Source organism: Octopus bimaculoides, chromosome 27 (genome assembly GCF_046866305.1).
Source record: "Octopus bimaculoides isolate indiv1 chromosome 27, ASM4686630v1, whole genome shotgun sequence".
In the NCBI taxonomy this organism is placed as follows: Eukaryota; Metazoa; Mollusca; class Cephalopoda; order Octopoda; family Octopodidae; genus Octopus; species Octopus bimaculoides.
The window spans coordinates 20,999,342-21,019,642 of NC_142954.1; the positions used below are offsets into that span (position 1 = coordinate 20,999,342).

General features: G+C 37.1%; 1 protein-coding gene across 10 annotated transcripts in view; it reads left to right on the plus strand.

The window, feature by feature from the left end:
• Positions 1 to 20,301, plus strand: part of LOC106867625 (contactin-3) — a 629,470-nt gene that overhangs the window by 458,347 nt on the left and 150,822 nt on the right. For all 10 annotated transcript variants that reach the window (XR_016238615.1, XR_016238614.1, XR_016238617.1 and 7 more), the window contains one exon: positions 5,466 to 5,578. Coding sequence is in view for 4 of the 10 variants with exons in the window: in XM_089343329.1 (XP_089199455.1) it covers positions 5,466 to 5,578 (113 nt within the window). In the remaining 6 variants the exon portion in view is untranslated. The remainder of the gene's footprint in view (positions 1 to 5,465; positions 5,579 to 20,301) is intronic.

Here is a 20,301-nt window from a genome sequence, read left to right on the forward strand (position 1 = left end):
TACATCCCCATAAGTTAGTGGTTTGGAAAAAGAGACAAATAGAATAAGTACGGGACTTACAAAGAATAAATCCTGGGGTTGATTTCTTTGACTAAAAGGCGTTGTTCCAGCATGGCTGCAGTCAAATGACTGAAACAAGTAAAAGAATAAAAGAATATATATTTGTTTTGCAAGATTTTTGATGTGAAATCGTGTGTTGAAACAGATGTTGTTGTACTTGGGGATGGTCATGTTGCCAGTTTAGCCAATAAAAACACATGCACTGTATATTTGGTGTTAATTTGCTTCAGCTTTATTTTACATTAATCCTATTTCGGCCAGAGTTCTTTCGTCACACTTCTGTGACCTCATCAGTGGTCCTTTGCTTTCTTCTTTCTTATATGTGTGTCCCTCCTTGCTAACGATCAGCCATTTTGTATTTTGTATTCCTATTGTATGTGTCTACGCATGTGTATCCCTCAATGTGTGTCTATGTTTTTGTAAGTACATGTGTGTGTATGGGGAGTGCCTCTATTATCTGTATCCTCTGTTTATACATGTTTGTTTATTTTTGTTTTTATTTATTTATTTGTTCATGTGTTTATACCTACTTTTTTTGTTTTTTGTTTTGTTTTTGTTTTTTGTATTTTGTGTTTAATTTTTAAATTAAATACAATTTAATAATGAGGTCACAGAAGTGTGACGAAAGAACTCTGGCCGAAATATGATTAATGTAATGTAATGTAAAATAAAGCTGAAGCAAATTAACACCAAATATACAGTGCGTGTGTTTTTATTGGCTAAACTGGCAACATGACCATCCCCAAATACAACAATAATAAAAGAATATATTTATATATAAGGATACTGCAGTTATTCCTAACCAATTTTCTTTTATCATTTATCAAAATCCATACAACAGCAACGAATAAGCTAAACTTGTTAGCATGTGAGAGGAAATGCTTGGTGGTATTTCGTCTATCTCTACATTCTGAGTTCAAATTCCACCAAAATCAGCTTTGCTTTTCAACCTTTCAGGGTCAATGAAATAAATATCAGTTGACCACTGGGGTCAATGTAATTGACTAACCCACCTCCCATGAAATTTGAGGTGTTGTGTCCTACAGTTGACAGGATTATTAAAATACATATTTTTCAGAAAGAAAAATTGGAAAGGTTTTTTCTTTTAATGATGGTGGCTTTGGTAAAAGCACTGTTGTCTTTCACACCAATGTACTTTTTGCTTGTTGGAGGCGCAATGGCCCAGTGGTTAGGGCAGCGGACTCGCGGTCATAGGATCGCGGTTTCGATTCCCAGATCGGGCATTGTGAGTGTTTATTGAGCGAAAACACCTAAAGCTCCACGAGGCTCTGGCAGGGCATTGTGGCGAACCCTGCTGTACTCTTTCACCACAACTTTCTCTCACTCTTACTTCCTGTTTCTGTTGTGCCTGTAATTCAAAGGGTCAGCCTTGTCACACTGTGTCACGCTGAATATCCCCGAGAACTACGTTAAGGGTACACGTGTCTGTGGAGTGCTCAGCCACTTGCACGTTAATTTCATGAGCAGGCTGTTCCGTTGATCAGATCAACTGGAACCCTCAATGTCGTAAGTGACAGAGTGCCAACAACAACAACTTTTTGCTTGACCTACTAAAAACAGTACCTAAATTCCATCAAATCACATACCACTGTCATAACAATAGGAAAGGCTCACTGAGAAATATAGATTAGTGAAGCAGTACTTATAACCCACATATCAGGCAAAAAACATGGCACAGCATTTTAGGTCATATGCTACACTCTTTGAAAAAATATCAAAAAGCATATCTCTGCAATATAACATTATGTAAAGTAATCAAAATGTGTTGCGTTAACGAGTTGAATTAATTATGAGTAGCAGAGAAATTATCATTAATTATGTTTTATTGATCCTTTTCATACTGAAAGCACCAAGCTGTTGTTTGTATTGAGCTGCCCAACCAGGAGGAGACCCAGGGGTAGACAAAAAACAAGTTAGTTGGATAATATACCACTAGTGTAGCTAGAGTGGGTGCTGCCTGGGGCAGCTTTCTGTTTACCATCCCCCGGACCCCACAAAAAAACACATATTGCCTACAGCTCATCTCACAATTGTGAGTTCAATTCCTGGTGAGGTGTTGTGTACTTGAGTAAGAAACCATGTTTCATATTTCTTCAGTCCACTCAGCTGGCAAAAATGAGAAGTACCCGTATTTCAAAGGGTCAGCCTTGTCGCATTCTGTGTCATGCTGAATCTCCTTCAGAACTATGTTAAGAGTACATGTGTCTCTCGGAGTGGTTGGCGTTAGGAAGGGCATCCAGCTGTAGAAACTCTGCCAAGTTAGATTGGAGCCTTGTGTGAGCCATCTGGTTCACCAGTCCTCATTCAAATCGTCCAACCCATGCTAGCATGGAAAGCAGATGTTAAACGATGATGATGATATATATAGAATAATGTCATCATTTTGGTTATCATAGCCTTGTGAGTGGATTTGGTAGATGGAAACTGAAAGAAACCCATTGTATATGTGTGTGTGTGTGTGTGTGTTTACATGTCATTTATGTCTATGAAATTTTTGATGCAGTGGCAGTGTTGTTGTCAGTAAACTTGTCCAGAAATCACTTGTTCATTTCATTCCTTTGATGCCACATATAATAAAAGATTTCTTACTTGAGAAACCAGAAACGGTTAACATTAGGAAGAGCGTCTCAACTGCAAAACAATACCTCAATAACATATTCACCTAACCCATGCTAACAAGGATAAATGGACGTAAAAACATGTCAAACAAACAAACGTTTGCTCTGACCAAAGCATGTCCACTCAGAACTAATCCTTTTTCAATCTGAAAATAAAATGCAATCAGTTGAGAAAGCTCGTCTGTCCTCTTGCTATTAGTAGCTTTTTAATTATTTATTCAGGGAAAGCGATCACTAAGTGCAACTCACAAAGTGCAAAGAGAGACCGAGTGATACTTAGTATTTATCTCTTCTGCATACATTTCACAACTTAATGGGACGATGTAGCCCGATGTAATGTTTGGTTTAGCAAAGCTGTTCAATTTGCTATTTATAGAGATCAATAGTATAAGTGGATTGGCCAGTCTTCAGTGATCAATATCTGTTAAACTGTGAACTGATTGGTATGTGTCATTATGCTCTGATATAAAAGGAGACAAGACTACAGAATCAGAAGAGCATCAGGTAAGACGTCTAGTGGCATACCTTCCAACACTTTATGCTCTGAGTTCAAATTCCACCAGGGACAACTTTGCCTTTCATCCCTTGGGCGTCAATAAAATAAATATAATTTGAGTACTGCATTCTTTTACTCTTTTACTCTTTTACTTGTTTCAGTCATTTGACTGTGGCCATGCTGGAGCACCGCCTTTAGTCGAGCAAATCGACCCCAGGACTTATTCTTTGTAAGCCTAGTACTTATTCTATTGGTCTCTTTTTGCCGAACCGCTAAGTTACGGGGATGTAAACACACCAGCATCAGCTGTCAAGTGATGGTGGGGAGACAAACACAGACACACAAACACACATACATGCATATATATATATGTGTGTGTGTGTGTGTGTGTGTGTGTGTGTGTGTGTGTGTGTGTGTGTGTGTGTGAGTAAAAATAAAAACAAAAAAGGGGCTTTGTATGATCGTGTATAGAGGAATATATTATTTTATTTAAAGGAATTCCAACTCTGTTTTTTATGTTTTATTTATATTCTTGTAAAATTAATGTGGGATATAGAATATGGAATATATAATATGTAATATAAAAATGGATGGTACAATGAAATGAAGTATTGAATGTCTTATTGAATATATGGAATATGTCTTATTGAATATATGAAATATTGAGTGTTCAATATAAAGGATTAAATATATAAAGGCGAATACGTATTTTCTATACCTTGTGGTATTTCATATTCCATATATTCAATAAGACATTCAATACTTCATTTCATTGTACCATCCATTTTTATATTATATATTATATATTCCATATTCTATATCCCACATTAATTTTACAAGAATATAAATAAAACATGAAAAACAGACAGAGTTGGAATTCTTTTAAATAAAATAATATATATATATATATACACATATATATATATATATATATATATATATATATATATATATATATATATATATAATGTGTATACATATATACTACGGGCTTCTTTCAGTATCCGTCTACCAAATCCACTCACAAGACTTTGGTCAACCCAAAGCTATAGTAGAAGACACTTGCCCAAGATGCCACGCAGTGGGACTGAACCCAGAACCATGTGGTTCGTAAGCAAGCTACTTACCACACAGCCACTCCTGCGCCACTCCTGCAGTCAATGTAATCAACTAGCCCCTTCTCTAAAATTTCAGGCAGGCCTTGTGCCTATATTATTATTATTATTATTATTATTATTATTATTATTATTGTTGTTGTTGTTATTATTTTCATTATCATTATTATTATTAAGGTGGCGAGCTAGCAGAATCATTAGCATGCTGGGTGAAATGCTTAGCGGCATTTTGCGCCCGTTGCTATGTTCTGAGTTCAAATCCTGCCAAGGTCAACTTCGCTTTTCATCCTTTTGCCTTTCATCCCAGTTGAGTAATGGGGTCGATGCAATCGACTTAATCCCCTCCCCAAAATTTCAGGCCTTGCACCTATAGTAGAAAGGATTATTATTATTATTATTATTATTGTTGTTGTTGTTGTTACCATTATTATTATTACTATTATTGTGGAGGCGCAATGGCCCAGTGGTTAGGACAGCGGACTCGCGGTCATAGGATCGTGGTTTCGATTCCCAGACCGGGCGTTGTGAGTGTTTATTGAGCGAAAACACCTAATAGCTCCACGAGGCTCTGGCAGGGGATGGTGGCGAACCCTGCTGTACTCTTCCACCACAACTTTCTCTCGCTCTTTCTTCCTGTTTCTGTTGTGCCTGTAATTCAAAGGGTCAGCCTTGTCACACTGTGTCACACTGAATATCCTCGAGAACTACGTTAAGGGTACACGTGTCTGTGGAGTGCTCAGCCACTTGCACGTTAATTTCACGAGCAGGCTGTTCCGTTGATCGGATCAACTGGAACCCTCGACGTCGTAAGCAACGGAGTGCCAACAACAACAAATTGCTTTTATCATTATTATTATTATTATTATTATTATTATTATTGTTATTATTATTATTATTATTATTAAGGTGGTGAGCTGACAGAATTGTTAGCATGCTGGCAAAATACTTAGCAGCATTTCATCTGTCTTATTGTGTTCTGAGTTCAAATTCTGCTGATTTCAACTTTGTCTTTCATACTTTCAAGGTCAATAAAATAAGTACCATTTGAGCAGTGGGGGTTGATGTAATTGACTTAATCCTTCCCCCAAATTGCTAGCCTTGTGCCAAAATTTGAAAACATTATTATCATTTTTTTTTTAATGTTGTTTATTTCAGGAACCTTCATCCATGGACGACGTATAAAGTACGTGTGGCTGCTATCACAAAAGAGGTTCTACAGGGACAAGGACCTTTCAGCTTTGTGAAAACTATCAGGACCCTCGAAACCGGTAAGTGTAGTTTTCTTTTTAGAATCTTGTGCTAATCTTAATATATAAAATCCGTTCTGTCTGTCTGTCTGTTTGTGCGCTTATAACTCAAGTATTGTTCATCTGATCGTGCTGAAATTTTAAACATGGATACATAAGAGAGTGGGGCATTCCGTAATCTAAAAATAGTTTCAAAATCGTTAGTTTTAAAGTGAGAATCGCTATTTTTGTAATCTTTATGTCCTGTTTTGTTCCGCCATTAAAACAACCAGTTGCTCAGACAGCCGGCTCATGCCATTTTGCTAGCAACAAGGGGAGTACAGGATGATAGTCAGCCAAAATCGTCACTATGCTGTCTCTCTTCTTTCCTCTCTCTCTGTGGAGTTAATAATCTTAATCTTTAGTTACAGTTTCTCACTACCCTCACTCCCACCACTACCCTCGCCCCCACCACTACCCTCGCCCCCACCACTACCCTCGCCACCATTACCACGCCCACCACCCACCACCATCAGAAGCCGTAACCCGAATAATACGGACAACACATAACTGTAAACCATTTGCAGCACCACTAATTTGACGCCAACAACACAAAACCGAATTTCATAGAATCCTTATTAGAAGAATTAGTAAACCAAAAAGGAAAAACCATGAACTACAGAACAGCATCGTTATCATAATTTAATTGAATAATTATTGCAAATTATTGATTAGTTAAAACAAAGAAGCCAAATTTATTTAAGAGTTCAACGAGATAATAGATTGCATTCGAATATTTTTGATATTATTAATGGCAAAAGTAGAATGGAATTTTTGGGGTATTTTAGTGGTTTTATAGTTTCTTTCTTCCAGGAATTATTGCTAAATTATGAATGTAATACAGTAGGAGTTTGTTTCTTGTTCTTAAAGTTTCAGTTTAATTAATATATATTCATGTGTGTGTGTGTGTGTGTGTGTGTGTGTGTGTCTGTGTCTGTCTGTGTCGCTGTGTATATGAATATGTGTATATTGTGTGTATGTGTGTATATATATATATGTATGTGTGTGTGTGTGTATATATATATAAATATATATATATATATATATATATATATATATATATATATATATATATATATATATGCATGTATTTCTATGTACATATATATATACACACACACATGCGCACATATATATATCATTGTATATGTATGTTTGTATATACATGTATATGTTTATATGCGTGTGTGTACAAATATACGTGTGCATATATATATATATTATATATATATACGTGCATACACACACACATATACACACACATATATATCAGTGTATATGTATGTGTATGTATGTTTACATATGCATGTATATGTCTATATATGTGTATGTAAATATATATATTATATATATGTGCATGTATATATTTCCGATGATTCAATGCTTTCCTTTGTTATGATAAACAAAGAAACAAATCTGAAAGAGAGAGAGAGAGAGAGAGAGAAAGAGAGAGGGACGGACAGACAGACAGAATGCTAGTTATGGCCAGTTCATAGTCTTACCTAGTGTTTCATGTCCATAAGGCACTTCTGTAACTTAGAGTGTGCTTCTCTTTCAGATTTATGATTTAATGATGTGTGTGTGTGTGTGTGTGTGTGTGTGTGTGTGTATAACACTGACAAAGCCTTGTTTGCCAATTTGAAAGAGCCACTCACATTTAGTATATATTATTATTCAAAACCTTTACATCAGGTCCAATCTGATTTAAAGTTAGGTAATTGAGCTTGAGTAGCTAGATTTCTGTAAGAAGCCTAGAAGACTTTAAGTTGTATTGGGTCAAATAACAATAATAATAATAATAATAATAATAATAATAATAATAAGGTTATACAAGCCAATAAACCGGATATTATTATAAAAGATCAGACAAAGAAGATGTGTTTATTAATTGATATGAGTATTCCTTGCGATCATAATATAGCGGCGAAAGAATTTGACAAGATCAGTAAATATAAAGACTTGCTAATAGAAACTGAAAAATGTGGCACCTCAAGGCGACTACCGTGCCAGTGATTGTAGGATTTCTAGGAATGATTAAAAAAAAAGGTACTGAAACCTATTTGAAAATGATACCAGGCTTACCATCCCTGCCGGAAGTGCAAAAAATCGTGCTAACTGGAACGACTCATGTACTGAGAAGAGCATTATCGCTGTGAAAACAACATCCATTAATGAATTTATGTATTTATTTATTTATTTAAATACATATTTTACCTGTGAATTTGCATGTGTAAGCTGGGAATGCATACAATGAGTTTCTCTGCCCTAGGCGTACAGAAGACACTTGGCGAGAAATGGAAGAAAATTTGAAGAAAGAAGAAAAAAAAACATAATAATAATAATAATAATAATCCTTTCTACTATAGGCACAAGGCCTGAAATTTGGGGGAGGTGGACTAGTCAATTACATGAACCCTAGTGCTCAACTGGTGCTGAATTTATCAACCCCAAGAGGAGAAGAGGCAATGTCAATCTCAGTGGAGTTTGAACCCAGAACATGAAGACGGACAAAATGCCACTAAGCATTTCATCCACCAAGCTAATGATTCTGCCAGCTCATTGCCTTTATGATAATAATATTAATAATAATAATTTTAAGTTTTAGTACAAGGCCAGTAATTTAGAGGAATTATAAATACTCTAATGCAGTAGAAAGCAGTGGTTCTCATGGCTTCTGATCTTAACTAATTGAAAGTGTTATCATGTACGTGTTTTGTCTTGGTGTAAAAGATGGGCCACAGCAAATATTCTGCTTAATAGCTTAATACTACAGATTTGCTTGTTAGTTGTTTGACCTTAATCAGTCAAGCATGTCCCTTTGTGGCTGATGATATGTGCATCTCTGATCACGAGCAGAAGTAGTTGGGGAGCATCACAGTCATACCAGTGGCATGTAAAAGCACCCATTTCACTCTCAGAATGGTTACTGTTAGGAAGGGCATCCAACCATGGAAAACCACGCTAAATCAGACTAGAGTCTGGCACAGCCTTCCAGTGTGCCAGCCCAGTGACACCATCCAACTCATGCCAGTATGGATAACGGACGTCAAATGATGATGATATATATATATATATATATATATATATATATATATACATATAAATGTATGTTTACATACAACAGGTGTCTTTCAGTTTCCATCTACCAAATCCACTCTCAAGGCTTTGGTCAGCCCAAGGTGTTGAGTGGGACTGAACCTGGAATCATGTGGTTGGGAAACAAGCCTCTTATCACACAGCCATGCCCTAAAATCTACATATGAAATATTTTTCTTTATTTTATGTTGAGTTTTGGAATATTATTTTCAGTTTCTCCACTACAAAGAAAAGCTTTTATTTGCATTGACTGAAGTTTTTCAATGAATCTATTGAACTCAACATGATAATGATACGAAAAAAAAAACAAAGGAAAAACTTACATAAAAAACACAGTTATTTATTTCTTTAATTCATCATCATCATCATCATCATTTCAACAACCGTTTCATCATCTTTATATAGAATGTTGTTATTGTTCTAGTTGTTATTGTTGTTCCGGCTGTCATTTAACCCTAGGTTTAGGACTGACAGAGATGGTACATGATCATAGGTGTTCCGCCTATGATTACAAATCTGGTCTTTTATTTGTTTATTTATTTATCGTTTGTATATCTACAAACATATTGCCTAATGTGTGTGTGTGTGTGTGTGTGTGTGTGTGTGTGTGTCCTGGTTATATTTGTTTTTTTGTCTTTTTTAAAGATTGTATGGCTGTGTGATTAAGAAGCTGGCTTAGCAACTGTGTCATCTCTGGTTCAATCCCACCATGTGTGTACATTGGACAAGTGTCTTCTTTTACAGCTCCAAGCTGACCCAAAGCCTTGTGAGTGGAGTTGGTAGAGGGAAACCAAAAGAAGCCCATCATGTAAACATAATAAATATACATCTTTTATCTTTTATTTGTTTCAAATAAAGTAGCTTGCTTACCAACCACATGGTTCCGGGTTCAGTCCCACCGCGTAGCACATTGGGCGAGTGTCTTCTACTTTAGCCTCGGGCCGACCAAAGCCTTGTGAGTGGATTTGGTAGACGGAAACTTGAAAGGAGCCCGTCATATATATGTATATGTATATATATATGTGTGTGTTTGTGTGTCTGTGTTTGTCCCCCCAACATCGCTTTACAACCGATGCTGGTGTGTTTACGTCCCCGTAACTTAGCGATTCGGCAAAACAGACCGATAAAATAAGTACTAGGCTTACAAAGAATAAGTCCTGAGGTCGATTTGCTTGACTAAAGGCGGTGCTCCAGCATGGCCACAGTCAAATGACTGTAACAAGTAAAAGAGAGGAAAAGAGAGTAATCATTAGACTGCAGCCATGCTGGAGCACCACCCTGAGGAATTATTGACAGGAGATTTGGCTGTTATCATGTTGCAGGACATCTGTCACTGACGAAGCCACAGCAGGGTGAAATCATGTCTTTCTGCCAATGATATAACTTCAAGTGTTTTTATGCACCACAAGTCCTTTGTTCTATCACAACATTTATGTTAAGTTGGAGATAAATATTAGCTTTGGTATTAACACAGCTTCTGTCAATAATAATTATTTTTTAATAAGCTCACTGGCTGTTTGCAGTATCAGCGTTTGGTTAGGCCCTGAGATTCTATGTATCATTGATGAGGGAACCAGCTGCTATTTCTAACAGGACGTCTATCATTGAAAGATGAGTGAAATCACATGATCTGACTATTCTGGTGGCCATAGCGATTGGTTATCGCCTACCACCATCATCATCATCATCATCATCATCGTTTAACGTCTGCTTTCCATGCTAGCATGGGTTGGACGATTTGACTGAGGACTGGTGAAACAGGAGGCGGCACCAGGCTCCAATCTGATTTGGCAGAGTTTCTACAGCTGGATGCCCTTCCTAACGCCAACCACTCCGAGAGTGTAGTGGGTGCTTTTATGTGCCACCGGCACGAAGGCCAGTCATGCGGTACTGGCAACAGCCATGCTCAAAATGGTGTATATTATGTGCCACCTGCACAAGAGCCAGTCCAGCGGCACTGGCAACGATCTCGCTCGAATGTCTTTTCATGCGCCACCGGCACAAGCAATGATATAAACAAGTGTGCTTTTATGTATTATAAGTCTGTATGAGACATCCTCTCGTGACAAATAATGCAGTATTTTGTGTTCTAAAACAACATCCAAGTTCTGTAGGAGATAAATATAGCTGTATACGAAATCATTTTAGAGAAATAAATGCAAAACAAAGCAGCATTTTCCTACATAAATACAAGGCTAAATATTTCGAGGGAAGGGGCAAGTGTTTTAAGGGAAGGGTCTTTGTTGCTTATAATAATCCCAGTCCTTCATCAGTATTTATTTTATTGACCTTCTCCCCACCATCGCCACAACCACCACCATCACCATCATCACTATTGAAAGGATGAGGGGTTATGTTGACTCTGGCATGATTTGAATACAGAACAAAATATCAAAAAGAAAGAAAATGCGAATTACGAATAATGAATAACTCAATTTTCCGTTCAATGAGTCAACATTCATAATTCATAATTAAAAATAGAAAATATCATTTTTATACATTCTGTTCATATATTTTATCATGTTATGAAAAAAATCTTCAGCTGTATATTTTTAAAAATTATTCCTTATTATTATTATTATTATTATTATCATTTTTATTATCATCATCATCATTATTGGTTGTTTTATAATAATAATAATAATTATTATTATTATTATTATTATTGTTGTTATTATTATTATCATTATTATTATTATTATTATTATTATTATTATTATTATTATTATTATTATTATTATTTTTTTTTTTTTTATTATCATCATCATCATCATCATTATTGGTTGTTTTATAATAATAATAATAATAATTATTATTATTATTATTATTATTATTATTATTATTATTATTATTATTATTATTCATCTCTATGGCAATATCATTGTAGTTACTATCACAACAGTATTATATGCATGTTATTGAAAATATTGTAACAAATATGACTGGTCGATAATTTATGGCATAATTATGCCATAAAACACATGAAGAGACTGCAGAGTAGTGGTTCCATGCGATTGGAATTACCATTTAATTCCAGTAGTTGAAAAAATGCTGCAAACGAAAATATCAATGAAGAGAAGTGAAAAGACACGACATTACAGAGAGAAGACAAAAAAACCATGTTTTCTGTTCTCAGTACTTCAGCATCAATAATCATGAGAGTAACAGCAGTAGTAGTAGTAGTAGTAGTAGTAGTAGTAGTAGTAGTAGTAATAGTAGTAGTAATAGTAGTAGTAGTAGTAGTAGTAGTAGTAGTAGTAGTAGTAGTAGTAATAATAATAATAATAATAATGATGATGATGGTTTCAATTTTTGCAACAAAGGCAGCAATTTTGGGGGAGGGGATGAGTCTATTACATTGACCCCCCCCGCCAGTGTTTCACTGGTACTTATTTTATCGACCCCCAAAAGGATGAAAGGCAAAGTCGACCTCGGCTGAATTTGAACTCAGAACATCAAGATGGACAAAATGCTGGTAAGTATTTTGCCCAGCGTGCTAATGACTCAGCCAGCTCACTGCCTTAATAATAATAATAATAATAATAATAATAATAATAATAATAATAATGATGATGATGATGATGATGATGATGATGATGATGATAGTTTCAAATTTTGGCACAAGGCCAGTAATTCTGGTGGAGGGGATAAGCCAATTACATCGACCCCCAGTACTCAACTGGTACTTATTTTATTGACCCTGAGAGAATGAAAGACAAAGTCAATATTGGTGGCATCTGAATTCAGAACATAAAGTCAGACAGAACGCTACTGAGCATTAGGCCCATCATTTGGCCAGCTTGCTCCCTTTGAAATAATAATGACAATACTACTACTACTACTACTAATAATAATAATAATAATAATAATAATAAATAATAATAATAAATGCCCTGATGCAGTGCCAGGCAGTGGATCTCATGGCTTCTGATCTTAATCGATTGGAAGTGTTATCATGTACATTGTTTTGTCTTGGTATAAAAAGATGGGCTACAGCAAATATTCTGCTCAATACCACAGATTTGCTTGTCAGTTGTTTGACCTTAACCAATTGAGCATGTCCCTTTGTGGCTGACGATATGTGCATCTCTGATCATGAGCAGAAGTAGTGGGGGAGCATCATAGCCATGTGTTGAGAGGAATTCTTTGGGATTTGGATAATTCACCTTTGGAAACATGGGTGTTTCGCTCAGCATCCTTAAACAAACCTTATTCAGGGACCTTTTGAGTGGGATGGGCTACTCGACCTGAAGAAAATTCTAACTGGGCCCCACCTGCAAGGTCATGCGCTGTTTATCTTGATATGAGATCACCATGATGAGCACGTATGGTTGTGATGAATGTGCCTGGTGTACCCTTATCAGACGAGTAGTCATGATGGTTTATACTGGGCTTTGTATATTTTACCCCAGGGTCACTTTGATGGCATGCACTGCTCTCTCACTCAACAATAATCCTTTCTACTATAGACACAAGGCCTGAAATTTTGGAGGAGGGGGATAGTTGATTACACTGACCCCAGTGTTTCACTGGTACTTAATTTATCGACCCCCAATAGGATGAAAGGCAAAGCTGACCTCAGTGGAATTTGAACTCAGAATGTATAGACAGACGAAATACCACTAAGCATTTTGCCTGGCATGGTAATGATTCTGCTAGCCTTATCAATAATAACAATAATAATAATAATAATAATAATAATAATAATAATAATAATAATAATGGTTTCAAATTTTGGCACAAGGCCAGCAGTTTCAGGGACACACAAGCGATAAAACATACTTTTTGCTCATCTGTCCTGTACTTATCACTTGTTTGTCTACATATTTTTTACTCTTTGGTGATGTCCTGTACTTGATGTATTTTATATAAATATATCATCATCATCATCGTTTAACGTCCGCTTTCCATGCTAGCATGGGTTGGACGATTTGACTGAGGACTGAAACCAGATGGCTACACCAGGCTCCAACCTGATTTGGCAGAGTTTCTACAGCTGGATGCCCTTCCTAACGCCAACCACTCTGAGAGTGTAGTGAGTGCTTTTACGTGTCACCCGCACGAAGGCCAGTCAGGCGGTACTGGCAACGGCCACGCTCAAATGGTGTGTTTTATGTGCCACTCACACAAGAGCCAATCCAGGGGCACTGGCAATGATCTCGCTCGAAAGTCCATTACACATACCACGGGCACAAGTGCCAGAAAGGCGACGCTGGGCACAGGTGCCATCCCGATTTCGCTTTCGCTTGCCCCAATAAGTCTTCGCAAGCTGAGTTTCGTGTCCAATGAAGGAGACGACATTGGCATTGGTGCCAGTCGTCGAATTTAGTTCGGTTTCGATTTCACTTGCCTCAACAGGTCTTCGCAAGCAGAGTTTAGTGTCCAAAGAAGGAAAGGTACGCATAAGTGGGCTGGCTACACCCCTGGCAGAGGCCACAGGTTATGGTCTCACTTGGCTTGCCTGGTCTTCTCACGCACAGCATATTTCCAAAGATCTCAGTCAGAAGTCATGGCCTCGGTGAGGCCCAGTGTTCCATAGTATGTTCCATAATATATATATATATATATATATATATATATATATAATTAGAAATATAATATTTCTAAATCTCTCAGAGAGATTTAAGCAGTAGTGGAGCGATAAAGTTGTAGTATATTGTCAACTTAATGTGACAATCCCAATAAGGGAACACACTACTGCCGTTTAGCCCTAGGAAGCTGGACCGCTTCCTGTCGGCCTTGACACAATTACTGTGTCCTTAAGTTTGCGAGAAGGCCGACAGGAAGCGGTCTAGCTTCTTAGGGCTAAACGGCAGTAGTGTGTTCCCTTATTGGGATTGTCACATTAAGTTGACAATATACTACAACTTTATATATATATATATATATATATATATATATATATATATATATAAATGCACATGCACACACACATACCATAGGCTTCTTTCAGTTTCTGTCTGCCAAATCTATTCACTAGGTTATGCTCACCCTGAGCAACCAGAAGAGGGTACTTGCCCAAGTTGCCAAGCAATGTAATTGAATCCAGAACCATGCAATTGAGAAGCAAACTTTTTACTACACGGTCATACCTGCACTGGTACGTGTATATGAGTGTGTATGTATGTGTATACATGTTTATATGGAGGCGCAATGGCTCAGTGGTTAGGGCAGCGGACTCGTGGTCGGAGGATTGTGGTTTCAATTCCCAGACCTGGCGTTGTGTGCGTTTATTGAGTGAAAACACCTAAAGCTCCCTGAGGCTCCAGCAGGGGGTGGTGGTGACCCCTGTTGTACTCTTTCACCCTAACTTTCTCTCTCACTCTTTCTTCCTGTTTCTTGAGTAACGCTGCGATGGACTGGCATCCCGTCCAGCTGGGGGGGAACACATACGCCATAGAAACCAGGAAACCGGGCCCATGAGCCTTGCTAGGCTTTAAAAGGGCACATAGAATAAAAATAAAAATATATGTTTATACATGTACAAACATGTAGTCTATTAGATGAAAAGTAAAATTTAAAAAGGCAGTGTTTATTGTCACGTTAACATGGGTTTTCTCTACGAGATGACAATACAATAATCCCTCAACTATCATGGGTGTTATATTCTAAAATCCCCTGCGATTGGTGAAAATCCATGATATAGAAACTGTGTAGTGTGTATGTTTTCTTATTTTTATAATTTGTATATATTTATCTTATTATAAATGCAAAGCAATACCATGGAGGAATTGACGTAAGCTTAAATAATAAACCATGATAGGTAAACCACAATAGGTAAACCATGATAGGTGAAGCACAATATGGTGAGAGATTACTGTTCTGCAATTTTAACCTCAGAAAGAGATCTCCTGCAGCTGGTTTATTCAGTGCACTTTTGCACTCAATATTTATTGCAAGTGGGAGAGAACTCCTGCCACTCTAGCTCCGAGACCATCAGACTATATGATTTCGATCTTATTGGATATATGATAATTCGTCTTTTGAAACTGGATCTTGGAGAACATATAAAGCTATAAGAAACAGCATATGAATATTGGATCGATAAACACTTTTTTCTTTTATCTGAAAGGGTTTTCCAATCCAGTATTTACATGCTATTATTTATAGAATTATATATACTTCAAGATCTAGTTCCAAAAAGAATAATTATGCCACATTCTCTTCAAAATTTATAAATTCTTCTGACGCCAATAAGATATATGATGTTTTAGGCGAAAAAAATCCCCAACCAAATTTGCTTCTTATCATTGCAAAGCATCATATTCTTTAGGATTACATTTTAGAAACACAAATATTTACATTTCATATCAATAACTGCACAAGGCATATATATTTATATATATATATATATATATGGCATCAGAAATTAATCCATGTTAAAAAGTGTTTTGTGTGTGAATTGCATAATCTCATAAAAAACATCTTACTTCAGCTTACAACATTAACAAAAATGAAACAAAATGATCATGATAATAATAATGGTAATAATAATAAAAGAGAGAAAGAGAGAGAGAGAGAGTGAGAATAAAAACGGTAAAATATTCAAAATAATAGAAGCAGTGTTTGAAAATAAGTATTCACATAAATCAACAATTTGGAGGACGGATAACGACTATAAAGATCGGTGGAATGAATTTTCATAAAGAAACAGAGGATTTGAAAGCATAAACGTTTTTATAGGAAGCTTTGAGAGACTGCTTTTGGTTCCACAATGCAAAACTATCCATTTTAAAGTATTTGTAATTAAACTAATGCTTTCCGTTAGAATTTTTATGGAAGAATTTTTCATTGATTTATGTTTCAAACATCATTTTAATGATGACAGATTTAGTTTTGTTCGTCTATTTGTTTGTTTTATATCTGTTTCTCTATGCCTGTATGGGTTAGACAAATATGTTACAGGAGAAATTCTTTTAAAGCTGGATGCACTTCTTGTCACTAACCCTTAATCAATTTTCAAGTAAGGGATCTTTTATTCCATGTGGCTTTGGAGGTATGAAGTGGGAACAATAATGTTTGGATTAGTAAAGAACTCCTCAACTCTTCGTATTCTTGTGGTAAGGTCAGTAACATTAATTTTTTCAGGCTGTTCTATTTATTTTCAACCTATCACTTGACCGATTGAGTAAACCTACCAATAACGAACCTATAATCTTTTCTACTCAAGGCACAAGGCCTGAAATTTTGGGGGTGGAGCGGCCGGGGGGGGGGCAGTCGATTAGATCGACACCAGTATGTAGCTGGTACTTAATTTATTGACCCTGAAAGGATGAAAAGCAAAGTCGACCTCGGCGGAATTTGAACTTAGAACATAAAGACAGATGAAATACCACTAAGTATTTCGCCCGGCCTACTAACGTTTCTGCCAGCTCACCGCCTTACTATAATGAACCTATAATAACTACTGGAAACAGCTGTAAGTCAAACTTACTGCAATAAAGGAAAAATATGCATGATCATTATTTATGCTATGTCATATATATATAATACAAATAGTAAATGAGTATATGCATATATACGTACATGTATGTACATACTTACAACTGGGGTCGATTTGCTCGACTAAAGGCGGTGCTCCAGCATGGCCGCAGTCGAATGACTGAAACAAGTAAAAGAGTAAAGAGAGAGAGAGAGTGTAAGTTCACCAACATCTTTATTTAAGTACTTGAGGACATAAAGAGCAAATCGGAAATCATTTTCTCCAGAGTATATCCAAACTATTTATTGCTGACCTATTGATAGTTTTAACTATATATATAACGATAATGGTCATTCCATCCATGGGTCAGGTTGGCAGCGAGAGGGAAAGATGTAGGGGTAAAATGCAGCATCTTTGAGAGTTCTCCACCCTTCCCCTTTTCTTGTACCCTCGCCCACTTCTTGCTAATTATCTCATTCATCAATCATTCATGCACTTCTACCTTTTTCTTCACTCCTCTCTTTCAATCTTTTCTCCCAACACCCCTTTCTATCATTCTTTGTCCTTCCATCATTCACTCATTCTTTCGCATCTTACTACTACTACTGCTACTACCACCACCACCAATACTACAGCCAGCACTGCCACTACCACTACTATCACTGTTACAAACTCAACCATTGAGAAAGAAAACCTACCCTTCTCTTACCCCTCCTTCATGCTGTAGTAGTAGTAGTAGTAGTAGTAGTGGTAGTGGTGGTGGTGGTGGTGGTGGTAGTAGCGGCAGCAGCAGCAACAGTAACAACAATGTTTCACTGGGAGACCCTGTATGTGGTCAATCGGCCTGCTAGAAATAGCAGGCAATTCAAACTGAAATCACACCCTATTGTTTAAACACAATAGGGACACCCTGCCACCCACCAAAACAGATGAGGTTGTCGTGGTTGGATTGCCCTGGAAGTTAAAATTTTTTTTCTTTCTTAAAATAAACAATACATTCATTTGTATAATAATAATAATAGCTGTTTATCTTGATATGAGATCACCATGTCGCGCACACATGGTTGTGATGCATGTGCCTGGTGTACCCTTATCAGACGGGTAGTCATGATGGGTATAATGGGCTTCATATATTTTACCCCAGTGTCATTTTGATGACTCTCTAACTCAATAATAATAATAATAATAATAATAATAATAATAATAATAATAATAATGGAGAAACTTTCAAAATACAAAGACCTGGAAATAGAGGTAACTCGAATGTGGAATCTAAAAACAGAAACAATTCCTATCATAGTAGGTGCCTTAGGTATGATAAAAAAAATATTCAGACAAATACATAACAAAAACACCAGAACTTACAAATATATATAACATACAGAAAATTGCACTACTGGGCATTGCACACATCCGACACAAAACACTTTCAATACAGTAACCATAAGAGCATCACAGCAAACCACAGCACATACCCAAGGCAAACAGAGCTGAGCTCGGTAGTGAAGTGAAAGCACGTTATAAAAATAAAACTACTGAATAATAATAATAATAATAATAATAATAATAATCCTTTCTACTATAGGCACAAGACCTGAAATTTGTTGGGAGGGGACTAGTCAATTACATTGACCCCAGTGTTTCACTGGTACTTAATTTATCGACTGTGAAAGGATGAAAGGCAAAGTCAACTCCAGTGGAATTTGAACTCAGAACATAGAGGGGCGAAATACTGCTAAGCATTTTGCCCTGTGTGCTGACAATTCTGCCAGCTTGCTGTTTTACCAGTAATATTAATTATCCTTTCTGCTATAAACACAAAGCCAGAATTTTGGGGAAGACAGGTCAGTCAATTACATCGATCTATGTACTTGATTATTATTTATTTTATCAAACCCCAAAAGGGTGAATGACAAAACTGACCTTGGTAGAATTTGAGCTCAGAATGTAAAACCAGGCGAAATGTCAGGAAGCATTTTGTCCAGTGTGCTAAGGATTCTGCTGGCTCACTGCTTTACCCATAATAATAATTTAAGGGGGTTAGCTGGCAGGTGCATTAGCACACTGGGCAAAATACTTAGCGATATTTTGTCTGTCTTTACGTTCTGAGTTCAAATTCCGCTGAGGTCAACTTTGTCTTTCATCCCTTCGGATTAAGTACCACTTGCGTACTGGGTTCGATCTAATCGGCTGGCCCCACTCCCACAACATTTTGGGCCTTGTGTCTAGAGTTGAAAAGAATGATTAGCAGGCCGAGCAGAATGCTTAGCGGCATTTCGTCCGTCCATACGTTCAGAGTTCAAATTCTGCCGAGGTCGATTTTGCCTTTCATCCTTTCGGGGTCGATAAATTAAGTACCAGGTGCATACTGGGATCGATCTAATCAACTGCCCCCACTCCCCAAAAATTTTGAGCCTTGTGCCTAGAGTAGAAAAGAATATTTGTTTCTGCTATAGGTTCAAGGCCTAAAATTTTAGGGGAGAGAGCTAGTTGATTACATTAAACCCAGGGCTCAACTGGTACTCATTTCTTGGCCATGAATGGGGTAAAAAAGCAAATTTGAACTGACCAGCACCTGAACTCACAGCATTAAAGGAGCTAGAAGAAATGCCGCTAAGCACTTTGTCCAGAGCACTAACAATTCTGCCAATAATAATAGTGTCTGGCTTAGGAGCAAGGCAAGTAATTTTGAGGGGAGGGGTACCCAGCAATACTATTGGCCTCTGTGTTTGACAGGTACTTTATTCTACCGACCCCAAAAGAAAGATAATGTTGGACTTGGCAGGATTTGAACTGAAAATGTAATAAGCCTGGGCTGTGTGGTAAGTAGCTTGCTTACCAACCACATGGTTCTGGGTTCAGTCCCACTGCGTAAAACCTTGGGCCAGTGTCTTCTACTATAGCCTCGGGTCGACCAAAGCCTTGTGAGTGGATTTGGTAGACGGAAACTTAAAGAATCCTGTCGTATATATGTATATATATGTGTGTGTGTGTGTGTGTGTGTTTGTCCCCCCACCCACCCAACATCGCCTGACAACTGATGCTGGTGTCTTTAGGTCCCTGTAACTTACCGGTTCGGCAAAAGAGAGACCGATAGAATAAGTACTGGGCTTACAAAGAATAAGTCCTCGAGTCGATTTGCTCGACTAAAGGCGGTGCTCCAGCATGGCCGCAGTCAAATGACTGA